Source organism: Gordionus sp. m RMFG-2023, chromosome 2 (genome assembly GCF_954871325.1).
Source record: "Gordionus sp. m RMFG-2023 chromosome 2, tfGorSpeb1-WG-v2, whole genome shotgun sequence".
In the NCBI taxonomy this organism is placed as follows: domain Eukaryota; kingdom Metazoa; phylum Nematomorpha; class Gordioida; order Chordodea; family Parachordodidae; genus Gordionus; species Gordionus sp. m RMFG-2023.
Window position 1 is genome coordinate 26,788,634 of NC_088776.1, and position 23,741 is coordinate 26,812,374.

Consider the following 23,741-nt stretch of genomic DNA (forward strand, 5'->3'; position numbering starts at 1 on the left):
AATAAATTTTATAATAAAACATCAGATATTAAAAAAAATATTTGATATTAAAGTTCATGCATTTTTTTTAAAAAAACATTCACAACATGTTACATATATATGATCTTTGCATATAAATTTTGAACAAATAAATGAGGATTTCTTGTCCCTAACCCTTAGACAAGAGGGGCACCTTCCTTTTTGTTTGGTTGAAATAGGTTTTAATTCCTCTATATTTAGCATGTTCCCAATATTATCCCTTAGTAGTTTATTAACATGTGGATTTTCATATCTACTACTCATTAATAGAGTTATTAGCTCCATTGCTAATAATTTTATAAACTTTGATCTATTAATCTCCTTTAAATTATTGGATTTATAAATTATTAAAGAATTTATGCAAGATATATTCAACAAATTATAAAAAAATTGTCATGGCCATCTATTTGTTATTCTGGATATTGAATAATTTGAACATAGCTGATCCACAACATCAACACCAGCTTTGGTGAGATTGTAAAATGTGATAATTTCTGGTTTTTTCAAATCCCCAGTTGATGTATCAATATTGTTATCATAGTGAAGGGTAGAAAGCATCATGCTTATACTTTTTTGGTACATATGATACTAATGTCATATTATCTTAGCAGGCAAATAAACTTGAACAAATATCTTTTTTTTTAATTAAATGATGTTGGAAACTGCTATTTATTTTTTCTTAAAGTTCCTACTATTGTTAATGAATGGGAATTTAATAAATGTATAGCAAGTTCATAACTGGTAAGCCAGTTATCTGTGGTGACATTCCTATTACTCTTAAAATGGGCTGAATTAACTTTCCAACCACATCAAAAGGCTTATTTCTCAATTTATAAGGTCCTTCAGGCTGATTGCCAGCATATAATTCTATTTTCAAAGTATAAAATGTCACTAGAATAATTCAAATTAAAAATCATATGTTAAATTTATGATTTTTTACTCCACCGAAAAAATAAATAATATAAAATTTTCAAATTTAAAGTCATATATAACAATCAAAAAATAGATATAATTTTATTATTTTCAATTATATTTATTAACCTGACATACATAAATATAATTTGTAACAAAAAAAAATTGGATTTTAAAAAAAAATTACATCATTACATAGGTGGGGTATATTTTACCCCAAGCTCAACAAATAGCATATATCTCAAAAACTATCAAATCAATAATCATGAAATTTGGAAGTTGTATTCCTTGTTACAAAATATTAAACTACTGAAAAAATCAGGTTGGAATATCTTCTAGCTTTTGTATTACAAAGATTATAAAAGTTGTGGGGTCCTATTTACCCCACCTTTGTAGTGAAGGGTTAAGGCAATCTAATTAAAATCCTAATTCTTAAATTTTATTCTGAATTTATTTTATAATTAATATAATAAAATATATCATACATAATTAAACCTCTAATGTATAGGTAAGAACCAAAATATGTTTTAATGCATGATATAATTTAATGCTAAATCAATGAATAAATCATTTTAAAATTAATATACATGGCAGCATCATTTTATTTTAAATATATATCATACACATAATTAAATCTTTAATATATAGGTAAGATATGATTTAATGCATGATATAATATATATAATGCTACAATGAATAAATCATTTTAAAATTAATTAATACATGGCAGCATCATTTTAAAATTAATATATATACATGGCAGTATCATTTTAAAATTAATATATATACATGGCAGCATCATTTTATACATAAATGGCAGCATCATTTTATTTACATATATATCATACACACTTAAATAAATATCATTCTAATGTATAAGTTGAATTCTTACTTTAAAGTATTTTAAAATTAATAAAGATGTTTCATTAACATATAATGTAAATAATTTAAAAAAAATTTCTCAAGTTTATTATTATTTAACTAAGGAAATACCATGGCATAAATTTAAATATTATAAAAAAATTCATTTTACAGAGATATATGATATAACAAAGGATTATAATACTTGTTTAGGGCATAATCCTGAAAATAATCTTGATCCTTTAATTAAATAATCTGTTAATTTAGCTTCTTGAATAGGAGAAAATACTGATCTGTGAAGATATCGCTCTTGAAAATTTTCATTCCTTTTGAACAATTTATTATACCTCTTAATGCTTAGTTTCTTAAATATATACTAATTTAAATATATAAATATACCTCCCATAACTTAAATTCGTATTCATGGTTATAACTGTCAAAGGTATCTTATCTTTCAGCATTTAAAGAATACTTGCCTTTTGATTATCATTATTTTCTTTGTAGTTTTTCTAATATATGTTCGAACCATTTTACAAAATCAGAACCAATATTTTAATGAATGTATGTAAAAGGAAAAGACGCACCCCGCTAATACCTTTCCCAGGTCCACAGGATCATTTAAAAATTAATTTTTTTTTTCTCTTTAGCTTTCACCTTTTCTGGTGGTAAGCTCCTTCAACATCTCTCTCCACTTTATGTTATTCATACAATCTCTTTTATCTATTTTATACTTCTTTATATTGGCTCTAACTTTATGGCCCCATTGAAGTTTTGGCCTTCCTCTTTTACGTTTGCCCATCACTTCCAAACTTTCAACTTTATTTCCTATGTAGTTCATAGGCCTTCTCATTGTGTGCCCATACCACCTAAGTCTGTTTACCATTAACTTAGTCTTAATGGGCACTACCTTTAAACTATTTAGTATTCTTGTACTGCGCACCTTATCCTTTCTTGTTACCCCAGCAATCATCCTCAGCATTCTCATCTCCATAGTTTGTAGACTTCTCTCGTCTGATTCTTTGGTTGGCCATGTTTCCGAACTATATAGAATAGTTGGTTGTACTATGGAACTGTAGATTTTTCCCTTTAATTTGTGTGGGATTCTTTTGTCAAATAGCACTCCAGATAAAGATCTCCACTTTAACCACCCTTGATTAATCTTATTCTTTATCTCTTTTTCTATTGTGCCGTTTGTTTGTATAGTGGAGCCCAAATATTTGCAGCTTTTAATTGCGGATATCTGCCAATCATTTATATCAATACTCTCCGTTTCATCTCCTCCTATCATCATATACTCCGTCTTTTCTCTATTTACTTTTAATCCGTGCGTTTCTAGGATATTTATCCAATTCACTAACCTTTCTTTCATTTCATCCTTGGATTCGGCAAGTATCACAATATCATCTGCAAATATCATATTCCACGGGACTGTTTGAGGTATAGACTGTACATCTATTACTGTAATGAAGAGAAGTGGGCTGAGAGCCGACCCTTGATGAACTCCTTCGGCTATTGTGAAGCCTGCTGAAGTACCTGTTGTGCTACGGACCATTGTTGTATGTCCCATATACATATCCTGTATTATTCTTATATATTTTTCGGGAACATTTTTGTGGCGTAGCGCCCACCAGATAAGTTTTCTTGGGATTCTATCGAAGGCCTTTTCTAGATCGAGAAAGACCATGTGTAGCTTTTTTTTTCATTCATTTGCCTAATTGCATGGATAGCATCGGTTGTTGATCTTCCAGGCATAAAGCCAAACTGTGTCTCTCCTATTTCGATTATATCTCTTAATCTTTTTTCTATTATTTTTTCGTATAGTTTTAGACAGTGTGACATTAGTTTTATGCCCCTGTAATTTTGACAATTGTGTGGATCCCCTTTATTTTTGAAAATAGGAACTAGATAGCTCTTCCTCCATTTTTGGGGAACTTCTTCATTTCCAAGTATTTTATTGTACAGATTTGTGAGGAGATGTATTCCATCATCTCCTAGTGCTTTAAGGCTTTCTATTGGAATATCGTCTGGACCCCTAGCTTTGTTGTTTTTCATATGCTTGAGGCATGTGATTATTTCTTGTTCCGTTATAGGTTGTACAAGGTTTTGACAAGGGGAGTGTTCATCGAGATGCAATATGTGGGAATTAAAGTTGAGAAGCTCCTGAAAATATTCTTTCCATCTATTCATTATTTCTTTTCCCTTTATTATCAATTTCCCATCTTTATTTTTGATTACTTTCGGAGCTCCGTTTATATCCCTGAGTTCTTTTCTCGCTGTTTGGCTAATCTGTATATTTTATTTTGCCCTTCTTTGGTATGTAGATCTTCGTACATGTCATCGTATGCCATAGATTTGGCCCTAGCCACCGCCTTTGTAGCTAATCTCTTGGATTTTTTGTATCTTGACTTGTCATCTGCATTTTTGGATTTGTACCATAGGGCTTTTTTCTCCTGTGGTTTGTACCTCTTGATTCCACCACCATAGTTCTTTGTGTGATTTGTTGCCTCCTCTTGTCAAGCCTAGCGTCGATTTTGCAGTGTCTATTAATCTGGATGAAAGGTCTGTCCAGATTTTTTCACTGACTTGTGAGCAATTTATTGTTTCAATGTTTGCATTGATTGCAAAGGCATCTGTCATTGTTTTTAATTTGTGCGGCGATATCTTCTCCTGGGATGACTTTGCAGTCTATTACATCTTTTAATCTTCTGCGAGAGATTAGCATGTAATCTATCTGTGTTTTCCTAGTACCACTTTTATATGTTATTTGACTGTCTTTTTTCCTATAGTAGGTGTTGGTTAAGGCAAGGTCGAAGGCTTGCGCAAATTTCAGTACGTGCTCTCCTTCATCATTTCTTTCTCCGTATCCAAAACCACCATGCTGCCTTTTGTAGCTATCTCTTGCTTTCCCCACATGCGCATTTAAGTCACCACCAATTATGACTAGGTCATCCTTAGGGATTTCCATTACAGCTTCATCAAAAGTCATCTTTCTCTTCTTCCTTGCAACCCGTTTGAGGAGCATATACTGATAGGATGTGTAGTATATTGATTGACAAATGCAGAGTTTTATCTTCATTAGTCTATCAGAGATCCTGTTGACTTCTACTACTGAAGAGGTTAGGTCTTGGCTGAGGATGATGCCGACACCGTTCCTATTGCTAACAAGTCCATTATAGTACAATTTATACCCATCTCCAATCATCAAAGTTTTCTGTCCTTTCCATTTCGTCTCTTGTATACACGCTATATCAACTTTTCTATTGTTCAACATTGATGCCAATTCTCTCGTCTTACCTTTAAGCGTCCCAATATTCAAACTTGCCAGTCTTGTCTTCCACATCAGTCATCGAAGAAAAACTTGAAAGTTTTTATGGTTCTTACCAGGATTGAACCCGCGTCCTTGTTCATACTCGTGTTTCCAAGCCTACATCTTACCCATTAGGCCACCCCGGCGATATTTAAGAAATTAAATTTAGAATATTAAATTAACATAATGATTGTCAATATTTTTATATATGATAAAATGAAGATTTTTTTATCATTTAGAATTTATATTAAGTCAAAATGTAAAATTTAAAAAAGTTACTTTGGGTATGTTGAAACTTAAATTTGCATTTAAAATTTTTCATCAGCAATTTTGTCCGAAACAATTTTGGACCTACTTAAGCACCTTATTATAATACATATTTGGCTTAAATTTCAAATCTTAAACTTTATTAATTTTTAAATTATTTGAGAAGGAAATACCTACCCCGGGAACACACTTATCCCCGGTCTCCCCTATTCGAATCGAATTGATTATCATTTATAATATATGATTTTGGCCAGTATAAGTGTTGAATATTTCTGCAATAATAGACACTTGAATAATTTTAGTTAGATTAATTTATTGCTGTAATATAGTCAATTAATTTTTGATAATATATGAAGAGTTTTAATGAAACGCGAAAGTGAGAATAAAATAAATTACGAATCAAAAATATTGAGGATTGTAAACATGAATAAATTAAAATGAAACGAGTTAGATTTCAGGCACCAGTATTGAACTCAAGTTCTTTAGGATTCAAGAATTTAAAATTTTTTTTTAGAAATGATAAAATATAACAAAAAACGAGTTGATAAACAAGTCATGAATCGATTTATAAATTTTATTTCGATGTAACTAATATCTTAAAAAAAATTTAATCTAAAAACTTATTGCACTTTTCCTCGTTTAAAATGCCAGAAGTAAATTTTTGGTAATAATCTTATTATTACCCAATTATTTAATTCTTTAACGTCTAAAGTCTTTTTGCAGAGGCTGTTGGGGTTTTTTTTGAAAAGATATCACAATCAACGCGAAAAAAATTATACTTTTATTAATGATTAGCTATTTTATACGGCACCGACATAAATTGAATCGTAGCAAATTTTAATGTCGTAATTAGTAATAAATAAATAATAGATGTCGTAAATGAATATACCTGTGTAACCTGGCCTGGATTTTTTAGCTTTGATTATTTAAGGCACCCTAAATTTTCAGAATTTCGTTATTTTGAATAATTTTGGCTATATTTTATTAATTGTTTTATACGGAATTTATGAGCAGTAAATTAATATTAAATGCTTCATGATTTTACAGCGGATTAAAATATAATTATTCTTAAAAATCATCTAGGATTTTGTAAAAAAAAATATATTTAGGCCTGGTGTACCATTTGAAACTGTTGTTTAATATTGACTGCTGCCCTTCTACTAAGGGCAGTTATTTAATAACATGCGCAACCGTTATAAAACGAGCTGCCATAATTTTTTGAATTCAAAACCATTGGTGATCCCTTATTTGATCGAAAATCGATGTTTAAAAATATGGATAAATTGATTTCGATTGTTAATAATATCCATTTTTCGCTTCAAAAACATTGACGGCCATTTTCTATAAAAATTAATGTTTGAAAATGACTTGGATTAATATGACTGCGATTAATATATGATTGGTAATAAATTAAGTTCTTGTTTCGAAAATATTGGAGGTCATTTTTAAATACAAATTGATGTTTTTGGAATTAAAATGAGTGTGATTAATGCCAGGAAATTTCAGAAGCAATAAATCCTATCCCTCCTTCAATTAGGTGTTATTTTATAATACAATTCAAATAATAAAAAAAATAAATCCTTAATATCAAAGTAAAATAAATGTAGTAAAATTGTTATAAGGATAAATTATGATAAGGGGGGTAAAATAAATGGGGGGGGGGGCAGGGCTATTCGCAAGGAGCTGTTTAGAAATGCAAATTTAATAATGTAATAGCATTCTATTTGAGGCAAAAAATATTTTATTCCCTTATTTATTTATGAGAAAATGTGATTTTTAGGTAAAAATTAAAATGTTTTTAGACCATAAAAATATGAAGAGCTTAAAAATAATTAAATTGACATTATATGATATTAAAAAATTTCTTTTCACATTTCAGAAAGTAGTCACAGTGGCGTAACTAAGAATTTTCCTTAGAGGGGATCCATACATATAAAAGCCTGGGGGGCGTCTTACAAATCATAAGCATATCTTCGATAATATATAATAAATATTCCAAAATATATCAATAGTAATATAATATCCTTCCACAAACATCAAAACCAGAAAAATATAAATATTAATGGTATTTATTTGATATAAAGTCACTTTTAAGTCTTTTGAACGTATAATCTAAAAAAATTTTTGCTCTGGGAGGGGTCCAAACCCGAAAATCACCCCCGTAGCTACGCCACTGCATAGTCATCTGTTTAAAAATATTTTTTGGAACAACTTACAAAATATTAAATTTGAACTTAATACACATATCATCTCTATTGAAACAGGAGTTCTTTTAATATGGCATTTATTATTTTTAAATTTAGCAATGTTAAAATTTAAAAAGGATATGATTTTATGTTTTAAAGCTATAAAATTAATAATTTTGACGATTACAACAGATTTAATAAGATGGATGTTTAACCAATGCAATGTTCCCCTTCACATTTAATCTTATTTATAAATTTATATGCCTCCAGATATGGCTGCAGGGGGGGGGGAGGAGTTGTATCTATATGATTGCACTTATTTTTTTTAAAATATTTATGAAAAATTAAAATTATATTATATTTATTATAGATAAAAATATAACTTTTTACTATATTAAAAAGAAAAAATTATCAACTTGTTTCTTTTTGCGCAGGAAAGGGTTAATCATATTAATAATTAGATGCTTAGTAGAATAAAGGCTAGTCGAATCAATTAAATTATGCTTAAAATATGATATAATAAGTATTCATTGGCTACTATAATGGTTTAAATTAATAATATATGATAAACAATAGAAGAAAAAAATAAAAAAAATTCATTAAAAATTTAAACATTTTTTAAAATTAATAAAATGTCATATTTTGACATTTTTATATGAATTATTTATATTCAAATGGTGTATTATATCAATAAAAGATAGTTCATAAAAAATGGAATAATAATTATCTTATAGGAGACTTAATAAACCAATGGAATCTACAAGCCCCTGGTTTGGGGCTTGTTGGGGAAAAAATTAACTTTTACTAGAATCAATCTTGAGAAAAAATATAAAATATTTATTAGTGTATAACTTTAGGAAAGCGTTTGTTCGACTATCTCATGGTATTATAAATTCAAATACAACAATTATTTTGAGGCGTATGATGATTTTGACAAAAACGCCGACTAGCCCTAATCCCTACTATTAGAAGAAAGTTGATATGAGATCAAAAATTAATTATTTACCGGGTGGCTAAAAAACGTCGCGTTTTGAAATCTTTACCCTAAAACGCGACATTCGTTTTTTTAATGATTGTGTCTACTTAATATTCTCAAAAATTTAAATGTCTTTTTAGAAAATTAAAATAAAAAAAAACACTCATCTTTTTAAAAATTTCTCTAGATCATAAACTATAACACAAAATATTTTGGTATTATCAGAATCTCATTATTAAATGCCACTAACAATATAAACATACGATAATTTTGTAAATTAAGTATTTTATCAAGAGAAAAGAAAAATTGGAGTGAAGTTTAATTCCTGAATTCTAGGAAAAAGTGGAATATTCGTCCAGTTCAACAAGCTTTAAAGTGACTTCAAATTACGGCATATAGAGGAAAATTATCAAGGTTACAACCTTTTGTATCTTACAAATTTGAAAGGTATGGCCCTTAATTTCGCCATAAATAATCTAATTGGCGTTTATTGTTAAGTGTGATACAAGAAAAAAAAAGGATAGATTAATTACATTAATTATATTTATTATTTTATAATTATATGGATCTCAAAGTATGCTTTGTATTTAGCATTATAATTTAAAATTAAGAAAAAAAAGACGTCCGCTATAGATCAACATAATGGGAAAACGTCTAGCCCATTTTTAAATAAATAAAAATAAATGAAGGTCTTAGTTATTTTTTGTCAAATATTATTTAATTTTATAAATTTGACTTAATCTAATTAATAAAAAAAATTGTGGATACTAAATTCAATATATTTTTTAATAAAATACGAAATTTCATAAATAGCAAGTAACATGTTTTAGTTATAAAAATTTAAAAAGTCTACCTTGAATAAATAACTCAATTAGGCTGGTTCTCCGATTTTTTGAAAAAGGTTTGAACTTTCTAAATGAGTTACAATATAATTTAGAGTCTAAATAATTTCCTTAATGAAATAGAGATCCGGTGGAAAAATATTATCGGCCAGGAACTTACAAAAGGTAACAAATTTAAGGTTTCCGATATATTTGAAAAATAATAACATTAATGATGAACTATTTATTAGAAAGTAAGCGGATAAGTAGCAGAGAATTTTAATACTTTATTTTAATTATATCAACTATTTATCAAATATAATTGCATACGTAAAAAAGCATTGCTGTAATGCATTACGATATTGCATTCGCGATAATACATTAGCTGTAGTGCATTCGCGATAATAATTTTACGGTAATGCATTCGCGAATAGATTCACTATGAGGCATTCGCGGTAATGCATTCGCGATAATATTTTCGCTATAATTCATTCGCTCCAATGCCTTCGCGATAATGTTTTCGCGGTAATGCATTTGCTATAACGCATTCGCGTTACTGTTTTCGCTATGATGCATTCGCTATAATATCTTTTCGCGGTATTGACGTGATACGGAATTTTATAACCCAATAAAGATATTTTTGATGTTAATATTAAGAAAAACAAAATTATAATAATTTACTTTAGCACAAACACTTGCAACACTTACTATCACATAAATGTCATCAGCTTTCTTAGATACAACTATTTTACCAATTTTTGTTTTAGGAAAGATTTTTCGTAATTTTTGCTGCAATTTTTCGGGAGGGCCTATGGTATCCACATATAACTAGATGAATTAAATAAAAAAATATGAAAGATTTTATCAATATTTATTATTATTCAAAAACGAATATGAATCAAATAATTGATTATTCCTATTAGATTCCAATTATTTAAACAATTCTTTTTTATGTAAAAATATATTGATAGAATTTTTATTTTCTATTGCACTAATTATGTTATTAAGTTTAAATCTGAGTTGTACGCCCTAAAATGGAATCTAAGTTTATCTGGTCCAAATATCAGATAAGAAATGAACCAAATATGCATCGATACTGATAACAACATGGTATCAACCGATACCAGGTATCAATACCCAATATCAACGAAAAACTTAATATAATCTATTTATTGAAAAAAAAGAAAAGGTATAACATCAATACTCATTTTTTATTTATTTATATATACAACTAATTAATTTTTTATAGATTCACTGCATAATGTAGACTAATTTTATTTATATTCCTATTGCGTATTCTGTTGTATTTTTCTTTTCAAACCCGCAATTAGAGGAAATCATAATTGACTATCAATGGCTAGACACTCCTAGTCAAAATCTTGGCACATATCTATCCCCAAAATATTGATCTAGCCCAAAGCAGAGCCATATAGAAGGATAGGATATGTTTTAAAGGCCCAACTAGTTTTAGGATTAACATGCTGAAGAAGATATAATTAAAGTTTTTAATTTCAATGGATAATCATGTTACCAATTTAGAGATGAATGATTATCTAGACATTCTAATTTATGTCAAGACCATTACACACCCATAAAAGATAATAATTTTCAGAATGTGTTAATCAAATCAATGAATAAAAATTGTATATTACTAAAATAAAAATTAGCTATAGAAACACATTCAATATTCCAAAATTGGAACAGAACCAGGAATGCAAAATGTATCTGTTCCAGGTCCCTGTTTTATATATTCTACTATTCTAGGTAAATAAAATAGTTATAAGTTATTATATTTTTAGTCAATCAAGCATAAAATTACAAAATAAACTTTTGCCAAAAATAACAACAAATTTACTCTTTCTGGTATTAAATATAAAAAAATCTTTATTTTAGAAAAAAGAACATAATCTATAAGCTATTAAATGATTCTATATTAGGGTCATTCCATGTCAAATCAATCACTTTTCGGCCGATCCCTTTCGATTTCGATGAAAAATCGTAGGCTGGTTATATATGTTCCCATTAGATTATAAACAAAATTTTAGCGGATTGGCAACTATATTAGCGGAGATATTCGGGGTTAAAGGTCTAAAAAACGTCTTTTTTTGCTTTTTACTGATGTTAAATAACTAGTTTTTAATTTTAAACTAAATATGATCAAATATTGAATATAATATCAATAGCTAAGTTAATAATTTATGATTATGGCGAAAACATCAAAATTAATTTTTGATAAAATATGGGTCATCTTATGGTCAGTTGAAAACTTGAAATTAATATTTCGAAATGTATATAATCTCCGATTTTTAATTTTTTTAAGAAATATTATCTGTTTACTATTTTTTTAATAATTTCTTCAACAATTAGCATGGCTGGATATTTATTTTAAAAAATATTGCGCTTTTAAAAAAATAGATGGCGCTATATATAATAGTTTTAATATGTTAAAATTCATTTTTTTTATTGAAATATTTTAATGTATATATATCATACTAAATCGATTACAATGTCCATTATATATATTTATTTGTAATTCAGATCATAAATTTTTAAAATCTTCACAAATTTAGCCTAATTAAGATAGTTATAAATTAATTAAATCTTACTTCATCTAAAGGAATACAAAGCCCGGCTAGCTTGTGAGATTTATTCAGGAGATAATATATATGTTTGACTGGTGGGAGTAGAAGGATTGACCAGCGAGAGAATATGAGATTTAGGCAACACAAAAATATCATCTTTCAGAGGAAATTTAAATGAGGCTGAAGGTCCACAAGGCTATAAAAATCGGATTTTTACTTCTTCATTTATATCATTTTTATCGATTATATATCCTAACCACCATTATATACACATGTTATATATCCATTAATATTTTAAAAATTAATTTTCTCATTTAAAAACTAAACTTGTTTTATATTATATTTTTTGGAATTGGAATATATTTTGGTTTTTAGTCTATTTTGATCAATGGGAATAACCCCGTGATTTTTTTGGGTCCCATGTATAAGCAGTGCATTAAATCTTTTACGAAGGGCTAATTCCTCTTCGATATATTCTTGATTGGATACATATTCAAATTGAATTCCATTAATATTTTCTTTAGCATAATTATATAATTCTAATGAGGTTAGGATTTGATTTTTATTTGGCCTTTGAAGACTAGCTCTGGCAACTAATCTTTTGATAGTTCCTCCGATACAGTCACTTGCATTTTTGCCGTGAGCAGTGGCAAAGAAATGCCATTCGGCAGGAATATTAAAATCGTATTTATGAAGGCATATGTTCAGAAAAATTTTGCGATTCTTGTATTGAGATGCGGCTTCATCTGAAAAATATATTATTTTTTCTGGTTTAGAATTAAATTTGGATAAAATAACAAAATTTATATTTTTTAATTCTTCTCCAGATTTATATGCTACAAATGGATGTATAGTGGCTTGCACGTTGTTCCAATGAAATCCCTGAACTTCATCTTGTAAAATGAAGGAATAATTCTCAGAATAATCTAGAATTGTTAAAAATTCCCCATCTTTTAAATTTTTCTACATTTGTCATTAATTTCACATTCTGATGAATGGCGCAAACACAAACAGTGTGTATGCCACTAGCTCCAACTAAAATACAGTTTTTTGGTCTAAGTTCGGCAAATTTAGAGAATCCAATTGATATATTTGGGTATTCTTCCTTAAACAACTTGAATATTTATTTAAGCTTATTTAATATAAGTCTTTGGACTGATTCTTTCTCGCCTTTAACAGATCACAATCTTTTATTCCAGGCATGAGTCGGCTTATTTCATCAGAACTATAATTTTGTTTATTTTTATTGCTTAAAATTTTTTTCAAAATCTTCGAAATTTTCTTTATCTCTGGTTATTTTAATAATTTAAGATAATGACAATTTCATAACATTCTTGATCTTGATGGGTATGACTTAGTCTGGGGGGTGGAGGGTTGGGGGTAGGCCTGGTAATTAATGTGATTTTCGATTTTTCCCTTAATAATTTTCCTGCACACCTTTAATCCTGCTTTTTTGTTAGTGTGCTAGTCGGATTTTTCAATTATTTTTAATTTACATTGAAATATTAAAAAAATTATTAAAATTTTATATCCTCCGAATATCTCAGGGTAATAAGGTTTACAAAGTTATATAATAGAATTTTATGATATATTATACATTAAAATATTTTTAATCAATAAGAAAAATGAATTTTAACATATTATAACTATTATATATAGCGCCATCTATTTTTTTTAAATAATAAAAATCGCAATATTTTTTTAAATAAATATCCAGCCATGCTAATTGTTGAAGAAATTATTAAAAAAATAGTAAACGGATAATATTTCTTAAAAAAATTAAAAATCGGAGATCATATACATTTCTAAATATTAATTTCAAGTTTTCAACTGACCATAAGATGACCCATATTTTATCAAAAATTAATTTTGATGTTTTAGCCATAATTCTCAATTATTAACTTAGCTATTGATATTAGATTCAATATTTGATCATATTTAGTTTTAAATTAAAAACTAATTATTTGACATCAGTAAAAAGCAAAAAAAGACGTTTTTTGGACCTTTAACCCCGATTATCTCCGCTAATATAGTTGCTAATGCGCTAAAATTTTGTTTATAATCTAATGGGAACATATATAACCAGTCTACAACTTTTTATCGAAATTGAAAGGGGTCGGCCGAAAATCTTGATTTTTTTGCTCATTTGACATGGAATAACCCATTAACCAAAAACAAACTATATTGTAAAGTAATGAATTGGTATATTTTAACCAGGCTGAAAATGATTTTTTTATAATTCAGGAATTTTTTTAAAACCTTGTCCAGGCTAAAAAAAATTTAAAAAAAATAATATAGGGAGGCTTGAAAATATAATACCTGGGCTGGGCAAGGTGGTCATTCATATCTCTGCAAGTCTCTAAATAATATATTTAGTTAAATTTGATAATTAAAGCAGAAGTAAGCAAATAATAATCGGAGTCCATTAAATTTTAAAAATATATATCCATCCTCTTATATATCGTCACTGATGAGATCTGACATAATTTTAGTAATAATATCAATTTAGTACACATGAAAGAATTAAGAAGAATTTATCTCTTTTTTTTATTAACATGAGTAAGATTTTATTATTAAAAAATTATGTATAACATAAATTTTATACATTTCTATAATATTTAGTAAAATCATGTTAATAATAATACTATTAAAACTAATAAAATTGTAAAAATTATTTACTTCATATATAAAATTTTTTGATACAAAGGAGTTTAAAAGGCTGATAATTGCATCATGTGATAAATCATTCAAGTTATATTTTGTTCTACAAAGATTATATTAAAAAGCAATATAAATACAAACCTTTTAAGCATTGAATTTGATATAAAATTTGGTGATATAATATTAACAGCCCATGATACATCATTTAAAAGCTTCTTATTCATATGATTAAATAATTTAGTCCTAGTCTCAGCAGTTAATTTTTTAGAATCTATAAATAATAATTCTTCATTAATATTCAAATATATATTAAATAATTACCTTTAAATCCTATACTAGATAAATTATCCAAATAAATAACAGGAGTAGTTGCTAAAGAATACACTAAGGGACCTTATAATATTTTTTATTTATTAATCAAAAATATGTCATACCAAGAACAGGGCCCCTGCCAGCCTCATCAATTCCAGCAATAATATTATTTTGGTTGTTTTTTTGAATATATTGATCAAATAGACAATTATTTAAATTATTCAAAAAGAAAGATTCTAAAAATTGAAATACCATCTCATGATTTTAGTAGTTTACAACAATGACGTCATTGGTTTACAAATCGAAATTATTTGGAAATAGCGGGTCAAGCTAATCGTAAGTAAGACACTTGGTAGAAAAGTTTCGTCCATTTCTTATCTTATATAATCATAAATATAAAAATTCAAAAGGTGTCACACAACATCTCAATCCAAATATTGTTTAAAGTAAACATTATCAATCTATGAAATTTTTAGACATACTAATTTTATCAGTTTTTTTTTATTATAACGGATATGTTAAAAACCTTTTCTTTCAATATATTTTAAATCAAAAATGGCATATATCAATTAATAGTATTTTCTTTAAGATAAAATGAATAAAAATCAAGAAATACTTAATATTTACAATCTCAGGAATATCAATTATTTGAAAATAATTTATTAAAGAGTAAAGTATGGGATAATTTTAGTATAATAATTGATAAACATAATCAAGAAATTGGATTTGTTTAGTGTAAAAAATGTTACCTAATCATGGATAGGGTCTTTATATTTATCTAGACATAAATGCAAATCAAATCGATAATAAAATTTTCTTCTTCTTATTCAATTAAAAATGATAAAGTTAAAAATAATAATTGTTGATAATATTATTTTTATATAATAATTTAAAATTATAGATTAAATTTTATTTATATCATTTTTGTTTATTATATAATAACAATAAAATATTATATTTCTATTAGTATTACTCCAGCTTAAGTTATTATTTTGACTAAAATCGACATAACTCGGGCTTTTTAACAATACTAACTTTGACCGGGCTTGGGGATTTTTTTATAAACTTATAGCGGGTTTGAGGAATTTTTTTTTAAAATATTAAATGCAAGTCAGGCTGGGCTAAAAAAAATTTTACGGTGGGCCTGCCAAGCCTGATAAAATAAAGGCCCATGCAGGTCTCTGATTCACATATATAATAAATATTTTTATCTTATTATAGATACTTTAAGACAACATATGTTACTTAAGCTTAAATCATTATAACGTCTACTACTCCCATATGCATTCATTATAAACCGCAAATTTAGTGAGATACTTGGATACATAAATCCCAACATTAAGGTTATTTCACAAATATTTAAAACAATTACAAATTATCTCAATAAAAAAGACATCTTATATTCAGGCTGACTAAATTGTCAAGAAAACTGATCATAACAGATTTATACAATTCTGCTCAAAAACCATATATATCTCTATAAGTAGTCACAATGAATCTAGGAAAATAATAAAACGTATTAATTATATATTTAATGAACACCAATGATATACATAACTGTAGATTGGCGATCATGCATAAAAAAATGTCCACACATTGAAATCAGCTGTAGCGCCATTTTGTAGCTTGTACGTTGATCGAATGCTTCAATAATAATAATATATTTTTAAAAATTTAACAATTTTATATCTAATAATTTGATTGATGAACACTTATTATTACACAAATACTTATTATATTTTTACTTATTTAATCTTGAGAAAATATAAAACCTAGTTATTGTTTTAATATGCATAAAAGATTTTTGGTTAAAGTTTTTTTGTTTATATAGTTAAAATTTGAATAATTATTTGGGTTCATTGTATAATAAAGTTTTAATTAAAATTTGATCAGACGATAGTTATATAATCAGACAATGATATGATGCAATTTATAATTTTTGTAATCAGACGATTGTTATTAAACAATTTATAATTTTTGTAATCAGACGATTGTTATTAAACAATTTATAATTTTTGTAATTGTTGTGATGACCAAATTGATCGCTATCTATTAACTAATCGCGATCTATTAAATAAGGATTTATTTTTTTTATTCTTTATATTAAATTAACTTTAACCTCGCGGACTCGTTTTATAAAATTAACTCAATAATTCGACATAAATTACTTGATAGATTTTGTAAACTATATAAACTTAGAAAATTATTATACTTACCAGTTAAAAAATATTTTTAAAATAAATTTATTAAATAAAGTTAAATGTCTGTTTCTCATTTTTTGCCAACCATAATATGATGGCAACAGCTATCTTTGTAAATTAAAATTTTATTAAAATATTTTCTAAAAATAAATTAATTAAATTATAAAAAAAAACAAGAATAAAATTTTTTTAAAATTAATTAAATATGATGGAAGATAAAAAAATTAATGCTTCTAATGATACTATGTCATATAAATACGAATTTCCTAAATATATAGGAAACATCGATATATATTTAACCAAAATTGAACTTATTTTTTTAAAAAATAACAGCACAGATGAGGATAACGCCACGACCTTACTTCATAATTTACCTGATGACGTATTTTCAAAATTACAATCGATATGCACTGAATCCGATCTCAAGAAATTGTCGATACTCATCAACAAACTTAGATTATTAGAGCCTTCCAAGATTCAAAACAAAAAAATTAGCGAATTCAATACAGCGGTTCAAAAAGAGAGAGAAAGTTTTTAAGATTGGGTTACCCGTATATGTCAACTCAGTATGGACTGCAACTTTATCGGTTACGACAGGGTTTTAGAAAAAATAAAGGTATCAAGCTCTTCTAAGGCAATTAAATACAGAATTAAAGATTTACTCATTTTAGACGACATTATAAAGGTAGGCAAAGAATTAGACGAAACTGACATCGAAACATCTATACATAAGATTGTTATCAAAGAAAATACACACTCCGATCTAAAACATTTGGAAGGAGCAAGACAAGGTAAGAAAGTTTATGAACTAAAACCAACTAATATTAGTTATGACAACTCCCAGATGATGCCATATGTTGAGAGCAACAGATATCATGATAATAATTACAGCCATCAGTTTAGACAACCATGGCAGACTCGACCATATTATGGCAATATAAGATTAAACAACCAAAATAACTATCATTTTCCAAGACGAAATTATGATAGATTTTGTGATCAAAATAGATGGGAAACTTCTTATATTCCTTTCAATAATCACGACACAAGAGATAACAATAATAATAGATTTAATATTAACAACAAAGGACATAATAATAATTATAAGCCTTTTAATGATTTCAAAAACTACAACAGATTTGACAACACCAGACAACTGTTTCAAAATTTTAGAGATTATAATTGATCTAACGTGCATCAAATTTTACGAAAATTACATGAATCATAATCCTAGACACCAAGTACCTTATTCAAATAAAATTAATACAGTTGATATAGAAGAGATCGAAGACGACAAAATCATATCAATCGATAAGAAAGATTATGATTTGTTAAATATTGATATAAATAACGTAGAAAACGAAGTACTAAATGTTTAAGATGACGCATACATGGTGAACATCAAAATTAATAACATCTTGACTTCACTACAAGTGGATACGGGCACGAAATTCACAATTCTACCAAAATATATGATTGAGAAAGTGGGCACAAAAAACATTACGAAGTCCAACATTCAGTTATCTGGTTACGACGGCAAGACCATACAAGTGATAGGCTCAACACGATTAAATGTAGAATACGAAGGAAGTTCTCAAATTTTAGATGCATTGATAGTAAACAGTAACAAGATGTTTTTATTAGGAAGATCTTGGTTAAAACATTTTAAAAACATACTTGAAAAATTTATAGGCTTAATTGACACGGATCATAAAGATGATCTGGCGGAATTAATATCCAATTGTAAGTCTAAATTAAATAATAAACCTGTCATAAAAACGCAAGTCAGATTACGACTAAAGTCAAATGCTAAACCAAAAATTATATCACCGAGAAGGGTACCTTATTCTAAAGTAGATATTATAACTAAAGAATTAAATACCTAGCTGGAAAACAAGATCATCGAGCCGGTAAAAGATGTTAGATGGGCGAGTCCACTCACACCAGTTTTTAAAAACAATGGGAGTCTCAGATTGTGCGCCGGCTTTAAAAACACAGTTAACCCAGCGTTTGAAGATTTCAAATACCCCATACCTAGAATTAACGATTTGATCGCCAAGTTAGCTTGAGGAAAAAGATTTAGTAAAATTGATTTAAACAAGCCTTCCTGCAAATTCCTATTCACAAAGACTCTAGAGATTTGCTAACTATATCCACGCATAAAGGATACTTCAGATTCACGAGACTTCCGTTCGGACTGAAAACATCTTCAGCCATATTCCAACATACTATGGAACAGGTTTTCATAGATTTAAAAGATGTTATATTCTACATTGACGACTTGTTAATTACAGGTGATAACGATGAGATACATTTAGAGAATATTAAAAAAGTATTCGAAATGATCATCAAGTATAAATTAACCCCCAATTTCGATAAAAGTTTATTCCTGCAAGATAAAATACGCTTTTTGGGACATGATATAGACAAACATGGTATACATCCCAACGATGATAAAATAAAAGCAATTATAGATACCGGAACCAAAAAATTCAGAAGAATTATCTACCTTCTTAGGCATGGCGAGCTATTACCGTAAATTTTTAAACAGTTTTGCGGATCTGGCAGATCCACTATATAAAATAATCAACAAAGATAAATGGTCTTGGGATACCCAAGAATGCTATAAATGATTAAAAACTTTAATCATCTAACCTCCCACATTGAACTTTTTTAATCCTGATTTACCCATAGGTATAGCCGCGGATGCATCTAAACGCGGTTTGGGAGCTATTTTATTTCACTTAGAATGGAACGGCAAAGAAAAGCCGATAGCTTTTGCCTCAAGAACCTTACTTAAATCCGAAAGAAATTACACTAACATTGAACGCGAAGCGTTGGCAATTATTTTTGCGATAAAAAGATTTTTAATATCTTATCGGAACTAAATTTACAATCATAACCGATCACAAGCCGTTGATTTATATATTTTCCAAAGGTTTAAAAGAAAATTCATCTATGTCGATGAGGTTGCAGAAGTGGAATATTGTAATGGGAGCTTACGACTTCGAAATACGACATAGAGCGGGTAAACACAACACGGTGCCAGATTGTTTCTCCAGATTTTCATTAACACCTTTAGAAGAAGAAATACACATTATGGATGATATAAAAGAAAATAATGATTTATGGGACGTACCAATTAACTTTAAAATGATCGAAAAAGAAACTTCTAACGACAGAGAATTAATGGAAATAATGAACGACATTAGAAACGGTGACACGATAAAAAATAAAACATATAACAATATGGTGACGGAATTATGTATTATGGGAAATTGTCTATTTAAAGAAAATAAAATCATCATACCTAAAGTTTTAAGAAAATCAATACTACAACATTTACACGAAGGACACTTGGATGCTGGCAAAACCAAACATTTAGCTAAAGAATACCTTTAGTGGCCTGGAATTAACAATGATATTGATAACGAAGTAAAAGAATGCAAATCATGTAACATTTGGGCCGATAATCTCATTAACACACAGCATCCTTGGATGTTAACGACAAAGCCATTCGAAAGAATACACATTGATTACGCTGGGCCATTTTTTAACAAGTACTGGTTGCTTATAAGTAAGTTTCCTATAATCACGCCGGTAAAATCAATAACCTCAGAATTTACAATAAACGAATTGATGAAAACAATTAGCTTATTTGGTATTCCAGAACAAATAGTTTCTGATAATGGCTCAAACTTTACAAGTCAACTGTTCAAAAAATTTTGTAGAGACCATGATATACATCACTTTCAGACTTCAGCTCACCATCAACAGTTAAACGGGCAAGTTGAAAGGATGGTAAGAACCTTTAAATCACATATGAAGAAGTGCATGGAACAAAATAATATGGACATAGATATCGCTTTGGAGAAATTTTTGTTCAATTACAGAAACACGCCAAACAGTACGACTGGCATCCCACCAAGAAAACTCATGTTCAATCATGATATGAGAACAAAATAGGATTTATTAAAATATAAGAAAGAGGACGACAACACTTCGTTCACAGTTTTACCAAAAAATAAAACGATGAATATTGGAGAAAAAATTTGGTATAGAAATTTTGGAGTAAACAAGTGGGATGAAGGCGTTATAATAAAAAAAGAAAGTAACATGTTATTTCAAATTTAAACGAAAAATGGTATATTAAGGAGGAACTTAAGAAAAGATTTACCACTGACGAAGTATTAATTCATCACTCAAATACTTTGCCAACGATTACATTTTACAAGGAGAGAGATGTTACTGAACAAGAAAAAGATTGTACAGCCGACGTTTTGAGGCCTAGCCGGAATAGAACATTACCCGTACGATATCAAGATTATATTTTAAACATAAGAGATTCACGTCCAAAAAGAATTTGAGCGGAGTTTGTTTCTTAAGGGGTGAAATGTTGTGATGACCAAATTGATCGCTCTCTATTAACTAATCGCGATCTATTAAATAAAAGATTTATTTTTTTTATTCTTTATATTAAATTAACTTTAACCTCGAGGACTCATTTTATAAAATTAACTCAATAATTCGACGTAAATTACTTGATAGATTTTGTAAACTATATAAACTTAGAAAATTATTATACTTACCAGTTAAAAAATATTTTTAAAATAAATTTATTAAATAAAGTTAAATGTCTGTTTCTCATTTTTTGCCAACCTTAATAATAATCAAACGATTGTTATTATGCAATTTATAATTTTTGTATAAATATACTTTTTTTTGTAATATAATGATGATTTCAGTTTTTAAATTTTTCGTTACATTTCAATTTTTGGAAAGAATTCTTTTTTAATTTTTATGTTCGCTACAACCCTTTCTTTTAATTTTTATATCTTATTATTTTATTATGTTGGATAAAGTAATAAAGTGATAGTAAAATTATTTATTCATATTTTTATATATATGCTGTTTATTATTTTCAGTTCTTTCTATTTCAATCTATTCTCCAATTTTTACCTAAATTTTACTTATTATAGTGGTGCAGTAGAGAGGATGCGTTCCTGGGCCTCTTTAGGAAAATTTAAGTCCAATGCAAGGAAATGGTTACATGGGGATAAGGAATAGTGTCAAACTACATTCTATTGCAAAGATTTTAAAAATAAAAAGGTAAGAAAAAATATTTAGGCAAATGTTATTAAAATTTAAAGAACGTATTTTTTTAAAATGAAAAGATAGAAATTTATCTTTTAAAATGAAATTTACTTTGGTTCAAAGATATTTAGAGTTATTTAAATAAAATTTTAAAGATGTATGTTCAAAAAGAAAGAAATTATTTTATGGTAGCTCATTTAGCTATCGGACTATTTTTAAGGTTAAAATACAAAAAATGAAAAAAAAGAGAATTATAAAATTATCATTCATAGTAGATGGGATATAAAGAAGTTTGTGTTATAGTTATTTCAGGGCCGTAGCTACGGGGGGGGGCACAAAAAATAAATTTTTTGTCCCCCAAACCTGGCCCCCAGAAAAATCTTTGTCCCCCAAAAATAGCCCCCATAAATTTCGGCCCTCCAAATTTAAAAAAATTTTTGTAATTGATTATTTTTATATTTTTAAAATAAATTTTAAATATTTTTTCAAAAAAAATGTCTTGTTTGTAAATTTCTTCCTAACCTGTTATATTTTAATCCAGTAATAAATCATCATTCATTCATATTTTATCATTTTCATGTGTGTTTGTGTATAACATTATATAAACGCTTAATTATAAGGTTTAAATTGTACTTATTTCAATGATAATTATTTTATATTATGGTTCAATCACAATATTATTATCTTTTGAAGGTCTCTGATATAGATCTGGATGCAAATCATAAAAAACTGGGATTTTCTGAAGCTAATCAAGTGGTTACTTAAGGCTTGATATATATATATATCAAATCTAAGGAAACAGATTGATACCGTTCCGTAAATATTTATTAAAGTAAAAAAGGTTCTTATTAAATTTTTATAAAATTTGGTAATTATTGTGCAGTGTTGCTAAACAGCTCGATTTGGGCCGATTTTTAAAAATGGTCCAATTAAGATCAACAGCGGTGAATATTTCAGCATTATAAAGAAAATAGTGAGATGACAACAATTTTGGCAAGCCAATAAATTAACCATAATCTCTACGATCTTAAATCAAGATTTCATGATGTTTCTTGACATATAGGAGCTACCTTTCCATGTGATTGGTTCAACAAAAATTACGGATGCTGCAAATGTAGAAAACATAATTTATTCTTACTGGACTATTTATAGCAAAGTTTTCATACACCATCCAAAAAGATCCTGTATTAATAAAATTACGAAATTTATATACAAAAATATACGATATTCATCACCCAGATTCAAAACGAAATAATATCTATTATGGTAGATATGGTGCTTGATTATATTTCAGATAAATATAACAAAAGTGAGATTTCTTTTTTTTGTCTTAAGGCTGATGTGGAAAAAGATGCATCAGGTTGTGATAACCTGATCATAATTATTTTTATTTTGTCTGGAGAAGTCCAAGAAAATTTAATAGGGATTATTAATTTACAGTGTTTTTCAGAGGCGTCGATAGCCCTTACAATCTTAGGGGGCTCAACTAAAAAATATGAGGGGCTTCGCTTCCCATGCCCTCCAATTTTGCTCGGCCTTCGGC

General features: G+C 27.7%; 1 protein-coding gene across 6 annotated transcripts in view; it reads right to left on the reverse strand.

Moving 5' to 3' along the window:
* Positions 1 to 15,204, reverse strand: part of LOC135923390 (ribonuclease H2 subunit A-like) — a 29,536-nt gene extending 14,332 nt beyond the window's left edge. For 3 of the 6 annotated variants that reach the window (XM_065458106.1, XM_065458104.1, XM_065458103.1), the window contains exons 1-5: positions 15,026 to 15,204; positions 14,913 to 14,984; positions 14,733 to 14,862; positions 14,610 to 14,694; positions 10,030 to 10,176 (exon numbers count right to left, since the gene is read on the reverse strand). In XM_065458106.1, the coding sequence (XP_065314178.1) occupies positions 10,030 to 10,176; positions 14,610 to 14,694; positions 14,733 to 14,862; positions 14,913 to 14,984; positions 15,026 to 15,158 (567 nt within the window). In that variant the 5' untranslated portion in view covers positions 15,159 to 15,204. The remainder of the gene's footprint in view (positions 1 to 10,029; positions 10,177 to 14,609; positions 14,695 to 14,732; positions 14,863 to 14,912; positions 14,985 to 15,025) is intronic. The other 3 variants (XM_065458107.1, XM_065458105.1, XM_065458108.1) reach the window with 3 other exon arrangements.
* Between the last annotated feature and the right edge of the window lie 8,537 nt (positions 15,205 to 23,741).